This window comes from Malaclemys terrapin, chromosome 4 (assembly GCF_027887155.1).
Source record: "Malaclemys terrapin pileata isolate rMalTer1 chromosome 4, rMalTer1.hap1, whole genome shotgun sequence".
In the NCBI taxonomy this organism is placed as follows: Eukaryota; Metazoa; Chordata; order Testudines; family Emydidae; genus Malaclemys; species Malaclemys terrapin.
Genome location: NC_071508.1, coordinates 133,509,901 through 133,532,328, shown reverse-complemented (window position 1 = coordinate 133,532,328; position 22,428 = coordinate 133,509,901). Strand labels below are relative to the sequence as shown.

Here is a 22,428-nt window from a genome sequence, read left to right as displayed (position 1 = left end):
CACAGAGAACAGATTCCACCTTTCAAAGGTGGAGAGTATCGAAGTGTTTCAGGTTGTGAGCCCTAAAACTTAAGGCACTCAAAATCAGCGGCCACTTTTGAAAATACTGACCTTTGTTTTCCACTCTCAGAAAGGACTAAGCAAAAGCATCTCAGCTGATCAGACCAACAGTGATGGAACAGGGAAAGATGAAATGTCTAAGGCACCAATCTTGTAAACACTTACACAAGTGTAACTTTAAGCATGCATGAAAGCAGTCCTCTTGAAGTCAAGAAATCCCACAAGTGGTGTCTCCCTCCCCACCCAGTATGGACAGTACATCTAACATACCAACTACTGCTGAGCAAGAGATCAATGGACAAGCTGAAGTACAGCTGGAAAAAACTTTGCCTTGTAAGTATCTTGGACTCAATCCTAATCCCACTACATGGATGCCTTAAGGGCCAATGCAGTAGTAATGCCGGGCCCCAAAATTATAGCTATCATATATAGCTCCTTATTGCAGTTGGCTGACATTTCTCCATAAAGCAAAGGAGAGGGGTAAATATGGACAGATCAGCCGAGAGGCCAGCAGATTCATGCAGTCCAAATCTATATATGTCCCAGTTTAGGAGGGGAAAGGGTAGGCTGTGGCTGATACTCTAAAGTACTTCTCTACCAGGCTTGTATTTTGATTTTGAACCCGAGTGTTGATTCCCCCGCTCTGCTAAATGTGAACAAACTTCTTTTATGGGGATTGTGCTTGTTTTTTCAGGACTGGGTTCTTTGAAATTCAACAACATGTAAAGGCCACCCAAACCTGGATTGTAGAAAAATATACTGCAACTATGAGTTCATGAAAAGACTTGGAGTATTACACATAACATGTTTAATGCTTTATTTCAAGATAAAAATATTCTGAAGAGGATAAGACATTTCAAACAAACAAATATACAGCAGGGACAGTTCCAAGCTTAAACTACTATGTAATATGCAACTTTCATAACCATTATGTCCAAGGAAACATAGCAGTATTACATTGGTATTACAAGATAGAAAGAGCAAAGAGAATGAGCAAAACAGGTTGATACAGCTTTTGTGTTGATAGAAATAAAAAAAACAGAATCCAAAGCAGGAGAGTTCACCTGGGTATTTAGATTTACATAAATCCATAAGAGAAAATTTTGTAAGTCCGATCACAATATTACTGAAACATGTTGCATCAGGGCTCATAACCACAACTTGAAAATTAACAGATCATTTAGCCAACAGACCATTAACCCCATAAGTCATTATGTGGGTGCCCTGACATAAGTAGACCAGATTATGGGGCCATTAGTGGGTCAATGCAGGAACCACACATGGGATTTATGTGAAAAATCTTTACAGAAAGAAATAAACTGCATGTTTAATAATTTACTTGCATGGACTTTGACCTTCCAAATTCATGGATGCCCTGAGTACTGCAAGATTATTGTGTGGATCTCAAAACATCTCTAGAGGGCTGAGATATTAAGCCTTGGCCTATACACCTCCTTTGAGGGGGTATGACAGAATGAAAACAAATGCTAGCAGATGATGCTCAGAGATGTCCTTTGGCCATTCCCCCTCATCCCCCACACCCATCCCCTAAATCTGCAGAACTCCAAATGTGCGGTTTTCACAAAATAACTTTTGCAGGGCTGGAGGGTGTGTACACACATGTGCATGTGGAGGAAATATTGTGTTGGTGCCCATTCCCACCTAGAGTTTTGAGGAAATATATTTTGTCTGTATATTTGGATCTGATTATTTTAATAGAGATATGGACCACCTGATGAGGATTGCTACCCTTGCTGATGCCAAGCAAATCGGTCAAGCATGCAGTGGCCATGTGATCAAGCTCCAAACAACTGGGAGGAGATGTGTCTACCACTGGGGACCACTTGGAAGTGTGAGAATGGTAACAGGTTTGTCTAGCCCCAAGAACTTCATATATTTGCTGTGAATTTTTCAAATCCAAGAATGAAGCATACATTATTTTCCACCAAATATTTGCAGTTCTACTGCTCTTTACCATTGTATCAAAAATATCACCCCTGGAATTCAAACATTCACATTTGTCCATACACATTCCATTCAGCAGAATCCACTTATCAGGTACCAAAGCAAACACATCTGTTCAACTTCATTAATGGGCAGGAAACACCCACAGTGCAAGGTCACTTCTTTTAAATAATACATAAATGGTACAATAAAATTGCAAGAATTAGTTTAAATAGCACACCTGACCAATGAGATGGCATTCCTTGAGCACCCAAAGCCCTCTGATGCTAGCAGGACTTTTGGGTGCTTAAGGAACCTGGTGAGAGCAGCAAGTGTTTTGAGGGTAATTAACAGGCATGAATTGGCATTTACTAGCACTTTTCACCCTCTGTATTCAACTCCCTTTCTATCATAGCTGCTAAATGACTGACAATGTTTACATTTTATTTGCTTTAAAACTAAAAAACCTTAAATTTATTCATCTGAGCTCTTACAACTGAGACATCACTTAGTCAACAAGTTTGTTTTCACAAGAATAAATCAATTAAGAAGATTCAGTTGTTTTGGTCATTTATAAGGGTATTAAATCTACATAATATTTTATGTGTTACTTTAAAAAGGGGATTCTAATCACTCTAAATAAGAATGTGTTTAAAAATCTAAGTTAAATTTAATCAATGTACAATCACAAACTGCACTTACCTCTACGATGATTATACCAGGGTGGGAAAATTGTAGCTCATGTAGCCAGTGCAGACCATGGCCACTTTCATCTTTTATATACTGATATGGCCCATGGAGACTACAGGATGTGGAACAAGATGAATCATGGTACGTTGGATCATATCGTCTCTATGGGCTGCACCGCCAGCTTAATGACGAGGGTGGCTGCAATCTGTTCCATTGTGTGTAAATTATGTGCAGCCCTTCGGCTGTTGGTAAATTGCCAATATAGCTTTTGGTTGGGCATACTTTTGAATGTTCCAGTGTAACATGGTAATGCGAAGTCAAGATCAGCAGCTATTTTCATTCATGTGGCCCGGTATACAAAGTAAACAGTGAATTACTGCTACAGCAACTAGAGCCTGAATGTGACCACAGTGTGTCAGTCCAGTCTTTACGGTGTTGTTGTATTCTATATGACATGGTGAGCGTTAATTTCCAACTTTTGTCTTTTTCCAGCCAAGCCTCCTCCATGCCCTCTCAAAGGCCACTTGTCCCATGAGGAACGTGATAGTAAAATTACGTTTGTACCATTCTCTAGATTCCAGCACCAGAAAAACAATCAGTACAAGAAGAAAAAACAGAGAGGATGGGGGGGGAGAAAGAGGTAAATAATTGCATTAGCTATCCTAGAGGCACTGACACATGACAATTCAGTTATGACCTACCTTTTCTTTCCTCACAGCATTGATTCCCCTGTCTAATTAGGGCTAATTTGCCTATGAAAATTTGTAAGTACTACTATTAAGTACATGGTTAAAAAGAAGTCACACATTGTGTAATCAGTCTATGGAATGCATGGCTGCAGGCACTCAGTTTAATACGCTACTAGAGTTAAAGAGGGGTTGAATAGTTTTATGGCCAATTATACCAATTACATTTGAACTTATACAAACTAAGATAAGGGTTATCAAGCCTCATAGTTCAGAGGGAAAGTTGATCATCAAGCATTCAGGGAGATTTTTCCTTCTTATACAGCGCTGTACTATTAGCCAGGTGTATGTGTATATGCATGCATTTAGATGGGCAGAGTTGATCACTGCCAAAGGCAGAAAGAAGTCAGTCTTGAAAGGTCAAATTATCTGATCCATTATGACAAATGCTAGGTTTATAAGTCAATATATATTTTATTCAGCCAGTATTCTGCTTTGCAAAGTTCATGTTCTTTAAAATGATATTTATTCTTTTACTTTTTTTTTTTTTTGGGGGGGGGGGGGGGGAGAGAAGAGGAGGTATGCCTTTAAGAAATAATTCAGGATCTAGGTAAAACAGTCTGCACTAGTCTTTCACCTCTTGATAACTGATTTCAAATACTTTCATTTGTGAGAAGGGTAAGGCTGTTTTGTCATCTCTTTCTAATTCCCAGTGGGCATCTGTCTATTTCACAAAACACTGCACAATTAGCAGGATCTGGTCAAAACAGGCTTAGCGCTGGAATAGTAGTGATGTTACTGATCAAGATCAACTGGCAGAGCTCTATGGGAAAGCTTTTATATAGGGGCCTGGCACAATAAAGGCCTGACCCTGGATCAGGCCTTAATTAGTAGCAAACTACACATAAAATGTAACAAAGATAAAACCCAACATCTCTCTTAAAATGCATGTAAATCAACAGGTCACACTATTAATATTGTAATTGTCTCTCTTTCCCCTTTACTTCCACAATGAGAATTTTATATATGCTACGATCTCATTTCCTGTTTATTTCCTTTGCTTACACTTTTACTCCAGTTTTCAAAACTAGATAGTGTTTTCAGTATAAATATTCCTAAATGCATATTCCTGGAGCCAATGCAGTATCAGTTAATTTTTAAAATACACTAAAAAGCATGATGAATTTTCAAATTTCAGCTCTACTGCAGCCACAACTCCCAGTCCAACTGGCAATGCTCAGAGAGTGTACAATTGAATGCATGAATAACAGATTCTATAAGCTAGGCCCTCAGAAATCAGAATGCCTACAATAAGCACTGCTATCTTCTGGGCTGTACAAGTACACTGTATAATTAAAATGATGTAATTATAGCCAGGTGAGCTGATCACAGCATAGCAACAAGGACTACATTCAGGAAGAGATTCTGAACTCTTACCTGATAGGTGGAATATTAGTCACAGTTCACTACAGTGAGCCTTCTGATGGCCAATTCAGGGAGTAGCACTGTCTGCGTTCCCAAGCACCAGGCAATACATTTGCTACAGCTGCAACCATCTTGTTATTCAAAATAAATAACCACAGCATTTTTGAGTGTCAGTGTTTTAAGGCTATTGCTGTGTGTTTTTCTGTAGCTAATAAACATTAAGGTATTTTTTTTAAATGGTTCTTATGGTAAAAGTACAAAGTTACTGTACATATAACTTCAAACTACAATTCATAGTAAATGTGTAATATTAAAGATCAGAATATTGTAGCAGAAAAACACTACTTCTAGTAGCACCTTAACTCTTTTGGGTCCAATACCGTTCAACACAACAGAGGAGAAAGATGCTGCATGCAAGAATAAAGATGCTAAGGATCTCTCTCAGGAGTGATCTTAGATTGGGTTCACATACAGCAAAGAAAAACCCATACAACTTCAAGTACCTCACCCTACAAATCAAAACTAATCAATTTCAGTTTGGTAAGCTTATAGGTAAAAATGGTGAAAAATAAACAAGAATAAGTACAAATGCTAAATATTATTTAGTTTACATGGCAAAATTTTCTATTGAATGCAAAAACATTCACACATTGTCACTGCCTAATTCAATGTTTAAAAGGGACACAGTCAACTAGAGGTCTACTCAATTTTTCAAAAGTTAAGTTGTTTTACAATCACATTTCCAATTGCAATTTTTTCTCCCGTAGCTGTGTGAAAGACACCATATAATAAAAAGGGAAACTGACTGACTGAGGGCTGATTCAGCTCCCATCTAAGTCCATGGAGAGACTGATTAATTTCCAGGGGAGCTGGATCTAACTATAAATAGTGGAAATTCTCAAAGTGACTATACATGAAGTTCTGTCACATGCAAAGTAAACAAATTTAAGGGAAAGATGTATTTTTTTCCTAATCTCTTTCAAACAACCTTAGGTACTACTTCTAACAACAGCAGGCAAAAAGTTTCAGACAGAAAAGCGATCTAAGTTGATGGTGTTCCTTTAACTTAGATTAATTATGTTTATTACCCAACAGGAAGAGTACACACCTACCTGTTATAACACATGTGCTTTTTAAAATTTTTACTTAAAAAGTCCTTGTAAAAATCTGCCATTTCTTCTGCATTCAATGTTACCTTTTGACCTGAAAATAAATTTCAACATAAATACATCGGTTGTTCTTGTGATTAATACACTGAACTGAGGACTCAGGAAATCTTGCTCTGCTACAGAATGTGTGTGTGAGACCCACAGGCACCATTATGCAAAGAGCTACTGTAGAGATGAATGGTCTACCACACACCTGCACATCCTTTCAAACCTTGACCAACCCGGCCTTGTTGGGCCACAGAACTGCATTGGCAGTACTGCCAAGTGATGCTCTGCAGCCATGGAGGCAGAGGCAGGATTTGCTCTTAAGTTTTTTTTAAAGGAGAGTTTAAACTATCTGGTGAAAACTTAAAATTAACCAGAACCCTCCCTTTCAGAAAGCATTTAAAAATTTAAAAACAATGATCTCACTAACCTGTTTCATCTTTCATTTCCAGACCTTTAGCCTTCAGTCTTGAGTAAACGAATTCTTCTTTTTCCTAAAACACATTTAACATTATAATTAAATGTATTTAATTCTTGAAGTCAGCTATCTTACTGATCAATAGTTTCAAGAATCTGACCAATATTTATACACCAGATAATAACTACCAATAATCAGTTAACTGGATCCTCTTCAGGAAACAATCATTTAGACCCAATTCTGTAAACTCTTAAGAATGTGCATAAATTTTATTCATGCAAACAGTCCTACTGAAGTAAATGGCACTACTCATGTGAGTAAAGGTATGTATATGCTTACCTGTTTTCAGGATCAGGACCTTATACTGTAAGTTTTAAATAAGCCAACATATCACCTTTTGAGGTCTTCCTGCCTTATGCCTATTATGGTTGAATTCACAGAAAGATCTTAAGCCTTTTAAAATAAATTCATAGTTACTTAATAGAATTTTAAAAATTAGTTGCTTTTTTTTTTTAAGAAATTTTTTTTTAACTATCTTAAAAACAAAAACAAAAAACCAGAAACAGTTTTCATCACAGCTAGAGGTGAATAGATGAATTGGTCCTCTCCAAACCTAGAATTCAACCTATTCTTCCCACGTAAGAAAAAAAAAAAAATTGAGGGACCAGGAGTGAAATGTACTGCTTGTAGCCATTATTTAAAAAACACATCAACAGGACAGTAAAGTTGGTGAGGGGAGCTATGTCCCTCATTTTCCCCTCAGTGATTGCATCTATGCCATTGGAGTTCGAACAATAGCTCAGTTTTCAGTAACGAGCTTTAATCTCACATTCCAGATCCTCCAGAAAAGACGATAGTCACAACCGTATATTTCTAATGTAAAAAACAAGCAGCAAAAAGTTTGGAGAATCTCTTTATACATCCTCAAGCAACAGTAAAGTACACACACTTTTTAGCTTTGCAGCTCATCTTTATATGCACTCCTCAGTATTGATAAGCTTATTTAATGGCAAAAAGACTCTACTATTATATTAATCAACTATAAAATCAGTTTAAAGCAAGGGATAAATAATTGCAAAACCACACCATTTAGTAATAGTTTATAAAGGTAAAATAATTAGTTGTGCTCTCAACTATTCTGAACAGCTATACAATACAAAATGATCATGGTTCAATATCACTATACAATGCAAATTGTGAAAAATCTTTCATCTAGCCAAACAGAATCATGTTTTCTATCAGCTGCTAATGCCGCAAATTCTTAAGGAAACTCAGCACCACCAAGTGGCTTAGTACTTCATCTACATGCTCACCTTTCTGAATGACAAATTTTGGCTTGCCCAGAATTGTTGGTTCCAAACTTGAGTTTCCTGTCTAAATTCCCTAAGTCTTCGTCCCAGTGGCGATTCATTTTTAGGAATATGAAATACTATTGGTCGGAGGTTTGACTGTCTGTCAGGAGGACCAATCCAATCATTGCAAGAATGTGCTGGAGGGCAGAAGCTTGAACCCTAAAAAAAATTACATTTAAAAAAAATTTGCATAGTGTTTCTTAGAAAAGTATAATAAAATGTCTCACACAGTTGAGTCTAATCTTAAAACACAAGAATGAAAACAAAAAAGTTTTGAGAGTTCAGGTTAGCTTGATTTAAGTTTACATCAGTAATTCACTTTTATGATATTTTTATCAATCTGTCAGAGAGGCACAAGTGACTTTGGGTTACAATCAAAGACACAGACTAAAGAAACCCTTAGATCACACTTTCATTTCTTCATGTCATGGACATTCTGTCTTGTTAATATATTTGATGGTAGCATAGGAGACTGTTAGGTACAGGATGAGTCTCGTATATATTTTCATCTGCAGTTTTCCTTGCAGTTTATTCTTTGCTTGTGTATGCTTGTAAGAGTGCACAAAGGAGGTACTAACCAGTGGTTTGTTGAGGGCGGAGTAGGGAGAACTCTGGACTACTACCATACTCTGTTAATGACTCACTTTTTGATTTTGGACAAGTAACCTACCTTCTCTGTACCACAGTTTCCCAATCTACAAAAAAAGGGTGATATTTGTCAGAGAAGCATTCTGAAGTATGTAAAGCACTCTCAGATGAAAGGCAAGGCACTATAGAAATATAAATTATTGTATGCTACCAGCATTTTTAAAGTTAAGCTTTAAAAGGGACAAAGTTATTAAACAACACCACATTCTTATTTCTCCATTTATAATTAATCTTAGTTGTATCTCGTAGGCAGGTAAACTAGTGCCCGTATGTGGTTCACACTGCAGGAGTACTCTCACTGATTGCAATGGGACTATGCACAGTGCATAAAGTTAAGTGCATGTATAAATATTTACAAGATCGGGTCCCTAATCTCATGTTCTTTATTTAGAGAGCTGAGCGAACAGGTAACACCTGCACTGTGCTTAAAAAAAAAAAAAAATTCTAAACCCAGGTCTTGTGGGATCAACATTTAGAACAGGGATCAGAAACCGTCCCAGGCCAATGGGGGCTGCAGGAAGCGGTGGTCAGCACATCCTTCAGCCCGCGTCGCTTCCCGCAACCCCCATTGGCCTGGGATGGCAAACTGCGACCAGTGGGAGCTGCGATCAGCCAAACCTGTGGACACTGCAGGTAAACAAACCGTCCCGGCCTGCCAGCGGCTTTCCCTGACGGGCAGCGTGCCAAAGGTTGCCAATCCCTGATTTAGGACTTCGCTAATTTTGCTATATTGAGGAAATTCAGATTGTGTAAAGATTCTCAAACTCTAGCCTCTACTTGTATGATAATGTAGTAATTAGGGTCTGATTCCAAATCACTTGCTGGTTGGGTTCCACCAGACCTTACTGTTTCCTAAGCAACACGTTCATTTATTTGCTAATCAAGAACCACATACAATTAAAAAGCGGCTAATGAGATTTTATGAGACTTGCCATGACCCTTGGAAAATGTTTCATTTCTTGAGAAGTGCTGTCCAAATACTATTGACGGTTTTACAAAACTTCTTCAAACAATTAAACAGGAAATGCAAGTAAAATCCGGTCATGAGAAGCCCTGGGAATCTGGGAAGCATGATAATCCAGGGAAAATATAACCCCAGATTTAAATTTTATTAGAGAATATTTAAAAAATAAACGATACAGAAAATTTGAAGCGTCAGTTATTGGTCATTGGGGGTAACATACAGAGAATAGGGGTATGTTGGTGTTTTGGGGCTGGGCAGCACACATAGTATATACAGACTGCAGTGTCCCCATTGAGGGGTGGGTAACCGGTGGGCGGGATCAGGAAACAGTCGATAAGCGGTGAGGGTCTATCACCCATACGGGAAGTAGAGACAGTCATGGGTATAAGTAAGCGGGCTGGGCAATGGGGATGGGGTGACCCTCACGTGGCAGGATTCAGCTAGGTTTGGTGGGTTCAGGGCTCAGGGGATAGAGTCCAGCAGGAGGTGTGTGTGGGTGATCCACACACACACACACACCCCTTACCTCACCAGAGCCAGGAAGAGAACCCAGGAGTCCTGGCTCCCAGCCTCTAGCTGCTAGAGTCTCCCTAGCAGATTCCCTCCTGCCCCCCGGGAACAAAGCGCACGAGTCCTGATACCCAGTGCCCAGCTGCACCCAGCAGGGCCCCACATCTTGTACCGAAAACCATGGGGCAATGAGGCTCCACGCAGGTCCAGCGGTCCACCTGCCCGGAGCCTGAGGCAGGGGTGGAGTCCCCCTGCCCGGCAGAGAGGGACAGAGTTCTAGCTCCCCGCTCTGCCTACTGGACCCCCCAGCAATACAACCCCGGCGGGGCGGGGCAGGGCAGGGGATCCCTCCCTCAAAACCAGGGGCCAGACCCCGGCCGGGCCGGGCTCTCAGCGGAGACTTTCCCCGTCACCCTGCGCCCCCTGTGCCTGTTTACCCGGCTCTCCGGCTCGTGCCCCCTCTCAGCGGCCAGGAGCCCCGCGCCGCCACCGGCTCCGGAGAAGCAGCGGCGCGTCCCGCTGCCCGCGCGCAGGCCCGCTCTCAGCGCTGCTGCCATCGCACCTCTGCCCGCCGGCGGCGGCTTTACGGCCTTGTCGCAAGGAGAAGGCCGCCCAAAACTTCTCCCTGCGGTGCGGCAGGCGGCGCAGCTCCGGCCTCTGGGGGACGGTAACCGGGGCTAGAGCGTCTCGCTCGGTCTCTCGGCTGCGCAGCTCAGGCTGCCCTGCGCTCCCTTCCCCGTGCGCCCCCCGCCGAGTGAGGGCGGGGACGGGGGTCCTCGGGTTAGCCGCCGTTTGGCCTGCGGGCTGCTGACAGCCGCCGGCGGCCCACAGGTGAGAGGCCGGCGGGGAGGGCGGGACAGAGGCGCCCGCCCGGGGGATTCTGTAGCCGGTGCGGGAGAACAGCGTCTGCTGAGCCGGGTGAGGGGCGGACGTCGCGGGGAAGAGCAGAGCAGGGGCGGTGGGGGGCTGGTAGGGAAGGGGTCCGGGCTGCCGGGGGGACTGAGGAGAGGGGGAGGCGGGGTCTCCACGCGCGGCTCTCAGCCACCTGTGGCCCCGGGGCTCGCTGCCGACGCCGCTAAGGGGGAGCCGGCTCTGGGCCCCGGCACACGCTCTCCGTTCCCCCGGGACGCCCCCATTGTGAAGTCACCACCTGCAGGCGGTGGGGTGGCGCAGCGCGGCCCGGCGGATCCCGGCCCCTCCTGCAGGGATGTAGCGAGTCCGGGCTCCGGGGAGATCGGGGCCTGCTCCAGGGGACTGTCTTCCCCCGAGGCTGCTGGCTGGGGTAGGCGCCATGTGGTTATCCCGATCTGTGGGGACTAGGGGCCCTCTCATCCCCCTCCCCCCCATCTGCTATTTTATGCAGGCGCCGCAGTGCTGGGGATGGTAATGGATGCTGCTTGGGGACAGGTGGTGCTGGAAGGGGGACCTCAAATGAGCTGGAAAGAGTGAGAAAAAGTGAAGAGTGAAAGTGATTAGTGAAGGGCTGCCGGGAGGGGTGGGGGGTGAAGGATACTGAATGAGGCAGGAGAGGGGTGCCAGGACTAGATGGGCACAGGTGAAGAGCGCTGGATGAGGTGGATGCAGGTGAAGGGCTCTGGGTGTGTAGAAACAGGTGTAGATTGTCAGGGGTAGATGGGTGCACGTTAAGGGCACTGGATGGTGGAGGAGGCTTGTGAGGGTTGCTGGGGGTAGACAGATGTGGGTAAAAGGTTGACAATGTTGGTTGATTATAATCCCTATTCTGAATAATGCAAGTGAATGGGAAGGGTGTATTTATTTACTAGGTAGGGGTGTGTGCGTAAGCATGTATATTGTACTAAAAAATCAAGGATTGGAAATTGCCTCCTTAATTTTCTTCATTGCTGAAGTAACCAATTTGTTTTGCATTGCTTGTAATTGTTATAGCTGAGGGAGTGAACAAAGACTTCTAGCGGTGTAAATTCAAAAGTGCATATTAGGGCTGGAGTACTTGTGGCACACCTTAGAGACTAACATTTATTTCAGCATAAGCTTTCGATTGTAAGAGGCCAATCAATTGGCCTCTTACAATTGGTATGCGTACCTCCACCTTTTCATGTTCTCTGTATGTATAAATATTTTCTGTCTGTGTGTTCCACTCTATGCATCTGAAGAAGTGAGCTGTAGCCTACGAAAGCTTCTGCTGAAATAAATTTGTTAGTCTCTAAGGTGCCACAAGTGCTCCTGTTCTTTTTGCGGATACAGACTAACACAGCTGCTACTTTGAAACCTGATATTAGGGCTGGTGATTAATCACATTTAACTCATGCGATTAACTCAAAAATTAATCGCAGTTTTAGTCGCACTGTTAAACAATAGCATACCAATTGAAAATTATTAAATATTTTTGGATGTTTTCTACATTTTCAAATTTATTGATTTCAGATACAACACAGAATACAAAGTGTTCACTGCTTACTTTATATTATTTTTGATTACAAATATTTGCACTGTTAAAATGATAAAAGAAATAGCATTTTTCAATTCACCTCATACAAATACTCTAGTGCAATTTCTTTATTGTGAAAGTGCAACTTACAAATGTAGATTTTGGGGTTTTTTTTGTTACATAATTGCATGGGGTGAAAGTAGCTTAAAGGACTTATTGGTACGCATGGCGGACGGGGTCCTAGGCAAGGTTGGGGAGGGTGGCTCTGGGCCCCCAGAAGGGGCAGGGCTGGAGCCAGATTCCCCCAGCCAGTGCTGCCTGGCCAACGCCGCCCGGGATTCCAGCAGCGATTTAAAGGGCCCCGGGCTCTGGCCACTGCTACACTGGCAGTGGTGGCTGGGAGTGCTGGGGCTTTGGTGGTGATTTAAAGGGCCCGGGGCTCCGGCCGCTGCCGCGAGCCCCAGGCCCTTTTAAATCGCCAGGCCCCGGTGGCCCCCCATCAGTGGTGCTGTCGGTACAGTGCTTAAAGCACTCCCTGGCAGCGCTTTAACGTTGGCTGTGTACCGGCCCATACTGGCAGCCACTTTTTTTACTGGTACACTGTGCCGGCCCGTACTAGCTTACTTTCACCTCTGAACTGCACTCAAAAATAAAACAATTCAAAACTTTAGAGTCTACAAGTCCACTTAGTCCTACTTCTCGTTCAGCCAACTGCTAAGACAAACAAGTTTGTTTACATTTACGGAAGATAATGCTGTCCACTTCTTATTTACAATGTCACCAGAAAGTGAGAACAGGGGTTCGCATGGGACTTTTGTAGCCGGCATTGCAAGGTATTTACGTGCCAGATATGCTAAACATTCGTATGCCCCTTCATGCTTTGGCCACCATTCCAGAGGACATACTTCCATGCTGATGACGCTTGTTAAAAAATAATGCCTTAATTAAATTTGTGACTGAACTCCTTGGGGGAGAATTGTGTCTCCAGCTCTATTTTACCTGCATTCTGCCATATATTTCATGTTATAGTAGTCTCAGATGATGACAGCACATGTGTCATTTTAAGAACACTTTCACTGCAGATTTGGCAAAACGCAAAGACGGTACCAATGTAAGATTTCTAAAGATAGCTACAGCACTCGACCCAAGATTTAAGAATCTGAAGTGCCTTTCAAAATCTGAGAGGGATGAGGTGTGGAGCATGCTTTCAGAAGTCTTAAAAGAGCAACACTCTGTTGCAGAAACTACAGAACCCAAACTACCAAAAAAGAAAATCAACCTTCTGCTGGTGGCATCTGACTCAGATGATGAAAATGAACATGCGTCGGTCCACACTGCTTTGGATCATTATCGAGCAGAACCCATCATCGGCATGGACACGTCCTCTGGAATGATGGTTGAAGCGTGAAGGGAAATATGACTCTTTAGCACATCTGGTATGTAAATATCTTGTGACCCCCAGCTACAACAGTGCCATGTGAACACCTGTTCTCACTGTCAGGTGAAACTGAACAAGAAGCGGGCAGCATTATCTCCTGGAAATGTAAACAAACTTGTTTGTCTGAGCGATTGGCTGAACAAGAAATAGGACTGAGTGGACTTGTAGGCTCTAAAGTTTTATATTTTGTTTTTGAATGCATGTTTTTTTTTGTACATAATTCTACATTTGTAAGTTCAACTTTCATGATAAAGAGATTTCACTACAGTACTTGTGTTAGGTGAATTGAAAAATACCATTTCTTTTGTTTTTTACAGTGCAAATATTTGTAATAAAAATAAATATAAAGTGAGGACTGTACAATTTGTATTCTGTTATAATTGAAATCAATATATATGAAAATGTAGAAAACATGGAAAATGTTAAATAATTATTCTATTCTTTTATTCTATTATTGTTTAACAGTGCAATTAATTTTTTTAATTGTGATTAATTTTTTTAATTGCTTGACAGCCCTAGTGCAGATCATTTAATAGGAAGAAGCTTGCAAACAGCATTAGAGATATATGCACCAAAGAACAGGGAAATATTGTATGTTTTGAAGTTGTGGTTCACTCCTTTTTTTTAAACTTACACCAGTAAATAAAGTCTCTGTAGCTTTTTAGCTCAAATAAGTTTATTAAATATTTTAAAGTGACTTGAGGCCTTATAAAAGTTGTTAAAGGTAGTATGAAATATGTCTGTCAGCGTCTGATATAATTTTGTCAGTCATAGTTCTTATTCTTGCCTTATTTGTAGCTCAGTTGGAACTGGAGGATATAAGATAATGGATATGGGTAACCAACACCCTTCCATCAAAAGGCTGCAAGAAATACAGAAAGAAGTCAGAGATATTGAACAGCAGGTGGTGATTTTCAGTGGCCTGTCCACTGACAGGGATTACAAGAAACTGGAGAGGACTCTGACTAAACAGCTTTTTGAAATAGATTCTGTAGATACTGAAGGAAAAGGGGACATCCAGCAGGCAAGAAAACGAGCAGCCCAGGAAACAGAGAGACTACTCAAGGAATTGGAGCAGAATGCGAACCATCCACACAGACTGGAAATAGAGGCCATATATAAGGAAGCTCAATCATTGGTGGAACGTGAGATCACACCTTTTTATAAAGGTGGCAACTGTATAACTGATGAATTTGAAGAGGGTATTCAGGATATTGTATTGAGACTCACTCAAGTGAAAACTGGAGGAAAAATCTCGTTACGGAAAGCAAGATATCGCACTCTGACAAAAGTGTGCGCAGTTCAAGAGATTATAGAAAGCTGTATAAAGCAGCAACCTTCCCTGCCACTCTCCAGTGATGCACATCCTTCGGTCTCAAAAATTAACTCAGTTATGTGTGATGTGAACAAGGCTAGGGGAACTCTTATTGCAGTCTTAATGGGAGTAAATAATAATGAGACTTGCAGGCATTTATCCTGTGTGCTTACAGGTCTGATTGCTGATTTGGATGCTTTGGATGTTTGTGGTCACACAGAAATAAGAAATTACAGAAAGGAAGTGGTGGAAGAGATCAACAAATTACAGAAATATCTGGATTTGGAAGAGGAAGCGGACTCTGCTCATGCTTATGACTTGGCACAAAATCAATCCATTCTAAAAATAGAAGAGATCCGCAAAAAAATGAAAGAAGTTCATTCTTTACTTTTCAAAGCAGAAAATGCTTCTGATTTGTACTTGGGATGCAAGGCAGAACTGCAAGGTTTAATTGCCCACTTGGATGAAGTGAGTCCAGGAAAGAACCCGTGTATCAGAGAAGCCAGGAGAAGAGCAGTAATAGAAGTGCAAACTCTCATAACATATATTGATTTAAAGGAAGCACTTGAAAAAAGACAAATGTATGGTGAACAAACTGTTGTGGAACACCAATCCCATAAGGCAGTCTGGAGTGTTCTTGGACACTTGTCTCAGATTCAGAGGGAAGTGCTCTCTTTTGATGGAAACAGAACTGATAAGAACTACATGAGACTAGAAGAGCTCCTCACTAAGCAACTTCTGGCACTTGATGCTGTTGATCCACAAGGAGATGAGCGATCTAAAGTTGCCAGAAAGCAGGCAGTAAAGCTTGCACAGAATATTCTTTACTATCTAGACATGAAAACAGATGAGTGGGAGTACTAGAAAAGCAGTGGCCTGATGTTAGATATTGCTTTCTTTTTTGCACTTTATGTAGACTGATAGTCCCATGAGCTGCACATGATTAAAAGTTGTGTTTTTATATTCACTCGGGTTATGGAGATTGTGTAAATAGTTGGCTTGACTATGGCAGCTATCCCACACTTTCGCCCACTTGCCATGGCAATTGTCAGTACACCATTTTTTCAATTTTGGTCACCATGTTATGTGGGAGATATGGCTGTCTTGAGGAATTGCATAAGTATCAGAGTCTAATATTTGGTCAAACTGTTTTTTAAAGAAACCTAATGCAAAAGTCAGAGAATGCACGTTTCTGAAAGATGCAGGAATTTCCTTAAAATACAGTACTGGAAAATCTATTTAAAGAAGTCTGGGAATTTAAGATTATTGGCCAAATGCAAGATTAGATCCATCAACTTTACAGCAGCATGGACATACTTCTAATGTGTTATTCTAATCAAAAAATTAAATACAAAAAAATGTTGGCTATTCATTTCTGTGTTTGATTTGGTTCCATCCATTTCACCTTATTGTGTTTTTTTTTTGGTTTTACAATGTAGCTGTATTATAATACGTGTTGGAAATTAACATTTACATACAGAATGACTGGTTGTATCCATTTTCTTGTTGTACTGGACATCTAGGAAAGAGTCCCTCAAATTCAGGCTGTCATCTTATTAGAAGGTAGCTATGAGACTTGAAAGACAGGAAAACTATAGTATACATTGATTAGATAAATGTGAGGGGTTTTTTACTGCCATCCATAAATCCCTGAAAACTGCACTGGATTATCTTTAATTGCCATTTAGATGTATTTTAACTCAGTTATTGGATGTAGATTTGATGGGTCTTCTCAGCAACCTATGAGAATGGAAACCACTTTAAAATGACTTAAGTTAGTGGGTACTTCTGATTTAACCTTGTAAATATAGTTAGTCACAAAATTGTTCATAATTTATGTCGCATTTCATACTGGTCATATGTGATCTCAGACATAAGACTCAGAAAAGGCTTGCTTATGGTGTGATGTTCTTTCTTCAGCTCACAAGCAGTTAGGTTAGTTCTGCAGCTTGTTAAATAAACCTGATTCTATTTCTACATGCACTTTCCTCTTCCTTTGTGGATATAGGAATTTAGTAGCCAATATAAATCATACCAAAAGTGTGCTACTGTAGAAGTATACAGAATGCTGCACTAAGTGGAATAATGGGTCAAAAATGTTTAAATATAGCTGTTTTCCCATATAGCTCCTTTCATGTTAGATTTATAAATTACTACTTTGTAATGGATTATTTATTTGCAACATTTTAACTTGTGTAAATCATTTCAGATATTTTATATTTTAAATACACTAATTAGAGAAAACAAAATATTTTTTGAGAGACAAGTGCCTTTTAACAAAACCTTAAAGTTACACCACCTTAGATAGATACAGGAACTGTTTGTCTAATGGCAGCATGATGCATTTATAGTCATCTCTACCAATTGGATTTTTCTATTTACAATTCAGCTATAATATGTATCAAATGAAATAAAGTAATATATTAGGGGTCAGCTGTGACTAGATGTTTGAGAGTGGGACTTGGACTCAGGAAATTTGGGTTCTGTTCCCAACTCCCCACACAATGACTTGCTTAGTGATCTTGGGCAAGACATCCAGCGCCTCAGATTGGAAGAAAGGGATAATAATAGTTATTCACCTTTATAAAGTGCTTTGAAATCTCTGGATGTAACAAGCTATGTAATTTCAAAGTATGATTATTTTGATTCACTGAATTTTTGTTCTACTGTTGACTTTTGTACATTATTTGTCAAAGAATTTTTTTTAATTAAATATAGTTGGTAAGTCATAACCCAATACTGAAGATGTATTCTTCAGATGCTTCTCCCTATTTTTTCAATTCATGTGGGCCCTTACCTGTACCCATCTTTTTCCCTTTTTTTTCCCTTTCAAATCACATCTGCTTGGAATTACAGTTTAACCTATCTACTTTTGCATTTCTTATTCTGTTGGCTAAAACAAATTGATTATTAATGGTGTTAAACATCTGAATTATTTTGCTAATGTTTACAAAGGTCATTTCAGATTTTGCTAAGTACTTAAATTGTAGTCATAACTTCTAATATACAGTTGCAACTTTCATAACAACAGTTGGATAATGCTTATTACATTTAAGTTTAATTACTATAATTGTTACTGTCTGGTCTCTTCAATGATGTACAGCCATTGGTTAAAAAAAATCAAAGCATTCATATTCCTCTGTAGGTCATGTGAAGCTTTCAGCATTTCTAATTTTTTTCTGTAAAGGTGGATAAGATAGTTTATATTTTTTTCTATTTAAGATTTGCTTATCTCAGCTTTTGTGAAAGGTTGATTCTTTAAAAAGGCAAAAGCATCAGATGGATTGAAAAATGATTAACTCAATAGATTCCAGTTCCAACATATTGTGTGATCTTAGCTTTTTGCATTTTTAACAGTCTTCTGCTCGTGAGTTAAATGTGCAGCATTTAAGATTTGTGGAAATCCTTATCTGGTGCAGTATTTGTAAGCAGTTTCTGCATGAATCGTAAACTAAATAAGCTAAACCAAAAAAAGTATGGTGCATAGATTTTACAGAATCCAGTTTCTGTGCTGAAGAATGTAATTTCTTTGTTTTGTATACAAGATGGCTGGGGAACACACTTGCTTTCTGGTAAGTAACTATCCAGCAAGATGTAAAAGGACCAACTCACAAAAAGCCTACATTTTATTAGTAAGTGGAATGGAAAGGCTTTTGTGTGTGCTGTGCTGTTGCATCTTAGCAAAATAAATGAATGGATGTATTTTTTGTTATGTTCTGAGAAAGTTGTAAATCATGATACTTGTTTGCTGATTATATTGATTTATGAGCAAATTTGATTTGAAGTATCCCAGTCTTGATTTCGTGGTAACCTACGACCATTTCCCCCCTCCTTCTTTCCAGTTTAGTGGATTTTTTTTTTTTTTAAAGTATGCTTAATGGAAAAGTTTGTAACTAATGATTGTACATAAATCTTCTTTAAAATGTGTATATCCAAATTTATCTGTATGCATTATACTGCATTGGTACAAATTCAGAGTTAAATATTGTTTTATTATATCCTTAATTATTAATAAAATATTTTGCTGCCGTGTACTTGTAGTTGACTTCTGTTCTCTCCTATTGCCTTTTCTTAAATTTTTGAATGTTAATTATCAGAATGTAACTGATTTCCTTGACAGGAAACTCTGAGTTTTTATTAAAGATATAGAGGCAAGTTTGTGTTCTCATCTTTATTTTCCTAAAAAAACACAGTAAAGAAACAAAATTTTAAAGTTCAAACTGTGGGATTAATTCATCTCCCTTTTTAAATCTTGCTTCTTCAGTCTGCTGTATACCCAGACTGTGCACCAAAATAATTAAATCAATTTTAATTTGCACTTTATTTCAGTGCAAACCTGTCCTTGGATTCTCTTATTTTTAGTTCTCTTTTGATTGTATAATCTGTTATTACCTTATAAAAGAATCACTCTTCCCACATAGGTGTCACTGTGAACTAAATAAAAAACACATTCAAGCATAAAATGGTGGTTTTAAAAATAATATGATGTATTTAAATAATACTGAAATAATCGTATATCTTAATGGTATGCTTCCACCCAAAATACTATGTTCAGTTTTAATTATCCTCTCTTAACCCCCCCCCCCCCCCCCCCGCCAAATTTTACAGTAGAAAAAAGGAGGCCCACAGGTGGGCGGTGAAATTTCTAACAGCATAGAAAGACCTCCGTAGGAAGAGAAACTGGATAGAGAGGAATGTTAGTGTAGTGGAGGGGACACGATAGACCAGTGGCTCTCAAACTTTTTTACTGGTGACCCCTTTCACACAGCAAGCCTCTGAGTGCGATCCCCTTATAAAATAAAAACACTTTTAAATATATTTAACACCATTACAAATACTGGAGGCAAAGCGGGGTTTGGGGTGGAGGTTGACAGCTCGTGACCGCCGATGTAATAACTTCATGACCCCCTGAGGGGTCCCGACCCCCAGTTTGAGAACCCCTGCAATAGAGGAATACAAATGAGCAGTATAAGGAAGGTAAATCTGCCACTATCTACCTTTTTAAAAAAAAATACAAAAGCAAAGGATCGTCCAATTATGTTGAAAGGTAACAAAAAATAATCTTTGAAACTCACTGCTGTAAGATATCATGGCCACTAACAGTATAATTTTAAGATGGTATATTAATTAATTCTTCACTAATCACTAACCGATGATGGTTAGAAAGAAATACTCCCCATGAGAAGGTTATTTCACAAAATCCATTATCTAGGGCTGTAGCATCTGATACTAGACACTGGCAGAGACAGGATAATGGTTTAGATGGACCACTGGCTAGACACAGTAATTTCTAGGTCTCTTTTTTTGTCTGTAAGCTCTTCCTACAGGAAACAGGTTTTAGGAATATCAATCTCAGTAATGGAAATGTACACTACCCTTCTTAACTGGGCCGTTTCTCCTCATGCAGTCATGACAGGCAAACTTCTGTCTTGTAGAAGCTCTTCTAGAAGCTAATTGGAAAACATCTCTTGCTGGGTGGAGAGAATAGCTCAGCACTGTTCCCTTAACAAAGTCCTGCCAACTAAAAATGTCCTATTCAGCGCTCAAACTTTATCAGGTACACTTTGCATGCATGGTCTCCGAAGAGCTTACAAGCCAAATAGAGAGAGGCTAGGGTGCAGTGAAGCAACAAATAAGCAAAGGGACCAGGCTGCTGTTTGCCAAACATCTTGCTAGTTCCTTGATTTAAAAAAAAAACAAAACCTAACAGAATTCCTTTTGCTGTTCCAGTTGTCCCTAATCTACCCAATCCCAATGTGTGTGTTAACATTTCTCTTCTCCACCTCCATCCCATGCCTTCCTTCAGGGCACAAACCAACTTCTAACTAATGGGCTTTAGGACTACATTTTCCCATGGGGGAAGATTATTCCATGACTGCCTAGGGAAGGGGTGGCCAAACTGTGGCTTGTGAGCCGCACGTCTCTTTTACAGTTGAAGTGTGGCGTGGAGCCCCCCACCCCCATTCTCTGCCTACCAGATTGGGGTGGGAGCTCTGGGATTCTGCCCTGTGGTGGGATTAGGGGCTTCTTCCAGAGTTGACTTGTGCCTGCTGAGAGTGGGAGGGCACAATTTAAAGGTTTGCCGACCCCAAACAGCTTGACTCATACCCCCCTCTTATCCTCTCCCTGCAGCTCCCAGATGTTAGCTCCACATGGAGAGGGGCAGTGGCAAACAGCTGGGAGTTGCAGGGAGGGGCCATTGCTTTAACTCCAGGGCGAGAGGCAGTAGCAAAAGCAGCCGCTCTCCCTGCAGCTCCCAGCTGTTTGCTGTCTCCAGCAGCTGCCATGCAGGGAAGAGGCCTGGCCACACCATGTGACTGAGCAGGGCCGGCAAACCCTGGCAAAAATCTGACCCCAAGTGCCCCACCCAGGCATTGCCTCTGCCTGCCCAGCGGCATGGGGTAGGGACTCAGGGCTTCAGCCCCGCAGGGCACGCCTGCCAGTGCATGGGGCTTCAGCCCCTTGTGGCACCCTGGGCCCCAGCAGGTGCCTCTCATGGGGCTGAAGCCCTGAGCCCCAGAAGGTGAATCCCATGAGCCCTGGTAGCCGCCCCCCATGGGGCTGAAGCCCTGAGACTCGGCAGGCGCTCTCCAGCTCTCGAACTTCTAAAGATTGTTGAATGCAGCTCAGAGGGTCAGAAAGTTTGGCCACCCCGGCCTATGGCATAGTTACTGTACCTATCCTTGCCTCTAGTAAGACGGAGACTCTCATAACTGGTTGTCAGCTCCCTGACACCACAAGCTTTTCAGCCACTCAAGCACTCTCTTCTTAGCTATGCCAGCTCTAACTTCACCTTGCAGGTTGTCACGGAGTCACCGGGCGATGCTCTGGAACTACTCCATACGAAACCAGGCAGGACTCTGGGGCAGTCTCCTCTCCGTGAGCATACTGTCTCCAGGGCAAGAAGCTTACCCAGTTCGGCCTTCCTGGGTCTGGCCTCGGAGCATTCAGCATCCCCTTCCACACCATGCGCTTCCCAGAATGAGTCTGCACAGGCGGGGCTCCTGGGGAAGCCAGAGGGTCCTGCACCCCAACTCCGCAGTCAGACGTGACTCTCAGCCAGCCAGTAAAACAGAAGGTTTATTAGACAACAGGAAAATGGTCTAAAACAGCTTGTAGGTACAGAGGCCAGGACCCCTCAGCTAGGTCCATCCTGGGGAAGTAGGGAGGCCAGAGCACCTTTGGCCCTCCCTCCATTTCCCCAGCCAGCTCCAAACTAAACTCTTCAGCCCCTCCTCTGCCTTTGTCCCTTTCCCGGGCCAGGAGGTCACCTGATCTTTGTCCTCCAGCACCTTCAGTTGGCACCTTTGTAGAGGAGGGGCCCAAGCCATTAGTTGCCAGGAGACAGAGTGTGGGCCATTCTCTGTGCAGCCAGTATCACAGGGGCCCTCTTGGTCTCTGCAACAATCACACACCC

The 22,428-nt window shown here is 41.3% G+C and overlaps 2 protein-coding genes across 6 annotated transcripts; one reads left to right on the top strand and one right to left on the bottom strand.

Moving 5' to 3' along the window:
* Positions 1–860: 860 nt before the first annotated feature.
* On the bottom strand, positions 861–10,512 carry LOC128836817 (cytochrome c oxidase assembly factor 8). Its single transcript, XM_054027468.1, has 5 exons — positions 10,289–10,512; positions 7,691–7,888; positions 6,390–6,453; positions 5,918–6,008; positions 861–3,264 (listed from the first exon to the last, which is right to left on the bottom strand). The coding sequence occupies exons 1-5, from the start codon at positions 10,406–10,408 to the stop codon at positions 3,159–3,161; spliced, it is 579 nt and encodes a 192-aa protein (XP_053883443.1). The 5' UTR covers positions 10,409–10,512; the 3' UTR covers positions 861–3,158.
* Positions 10,513–10,554: 42 nt separating this feature from the next.
* Positions 10,555–19,045, top strand: BAG5 (BAG cochaperone 5). Of its 5 annotated transcripts, none has more exons than XM_054027456.1 (2): positions 10,555–10,682; positions 14,500–19,045. In XM_054027456.1, the coding sequence occupies exon 2, from the start codon at positions 14,523–14,525 to the stop codon at positions 15,873–15,875; it is 1,353 nt and encodes a 450-aa protein (XP_053883431.1). In that variant the 5' UTR covers positions 10,555–10,682; positions 14,500–14,522; the 3' UTR covers positions 15,876–19,045. The 5 variants fall into 5 exon arrangements, with proteins under 5 accessions (XP_053883431.1, XP_053883427.1, XP_053883428.1 ...); XM_054027452.1 differs by having other exon boundaries at positions 10,562–10,682; positions 14,495–19,045; XM_054027453.1 differs by lacking the exon at positions 10,555–10,682 and adding an exon at positions 10,685–10,769 and having other exon boundaries at positions 14,495–19,045.
* Positions 19,046–22,428: the final 3,383 nt, after the last annotated feature.

Bases quoted from the DNA above. Each gene is read 5' to 3' on its own strand.
- LOC128836817 (XM_054027468.1), bottom strand. From the start codon at position 10,408: ATGGCAGCAGCGCTGAGAGCGGGCCTGCGCGCGGGCAGCGGGACGCGC. The intron at 6,454-7,690 runs GTGAGCATGTAG...AATGTGTTTTAG, and splicing joins AAAATTTGTCATTCAGAAAG to GAAAAAGAAGAATTCGTTTA. The intron at 6,009-6,389 runs GTTAGTGAGATC...ATTTATTTTCAG, and splicing joins GGAAATGAAAGATGAAACAG to GTCAAAAGGTAACATTGAAT.
- BAG5 (XM_054027456.1), top strand. From the start codon at position 14,523: ATGGATATGGGTAACCAACACCCTTCCATCAAAAGGCTGCAAGAAATA.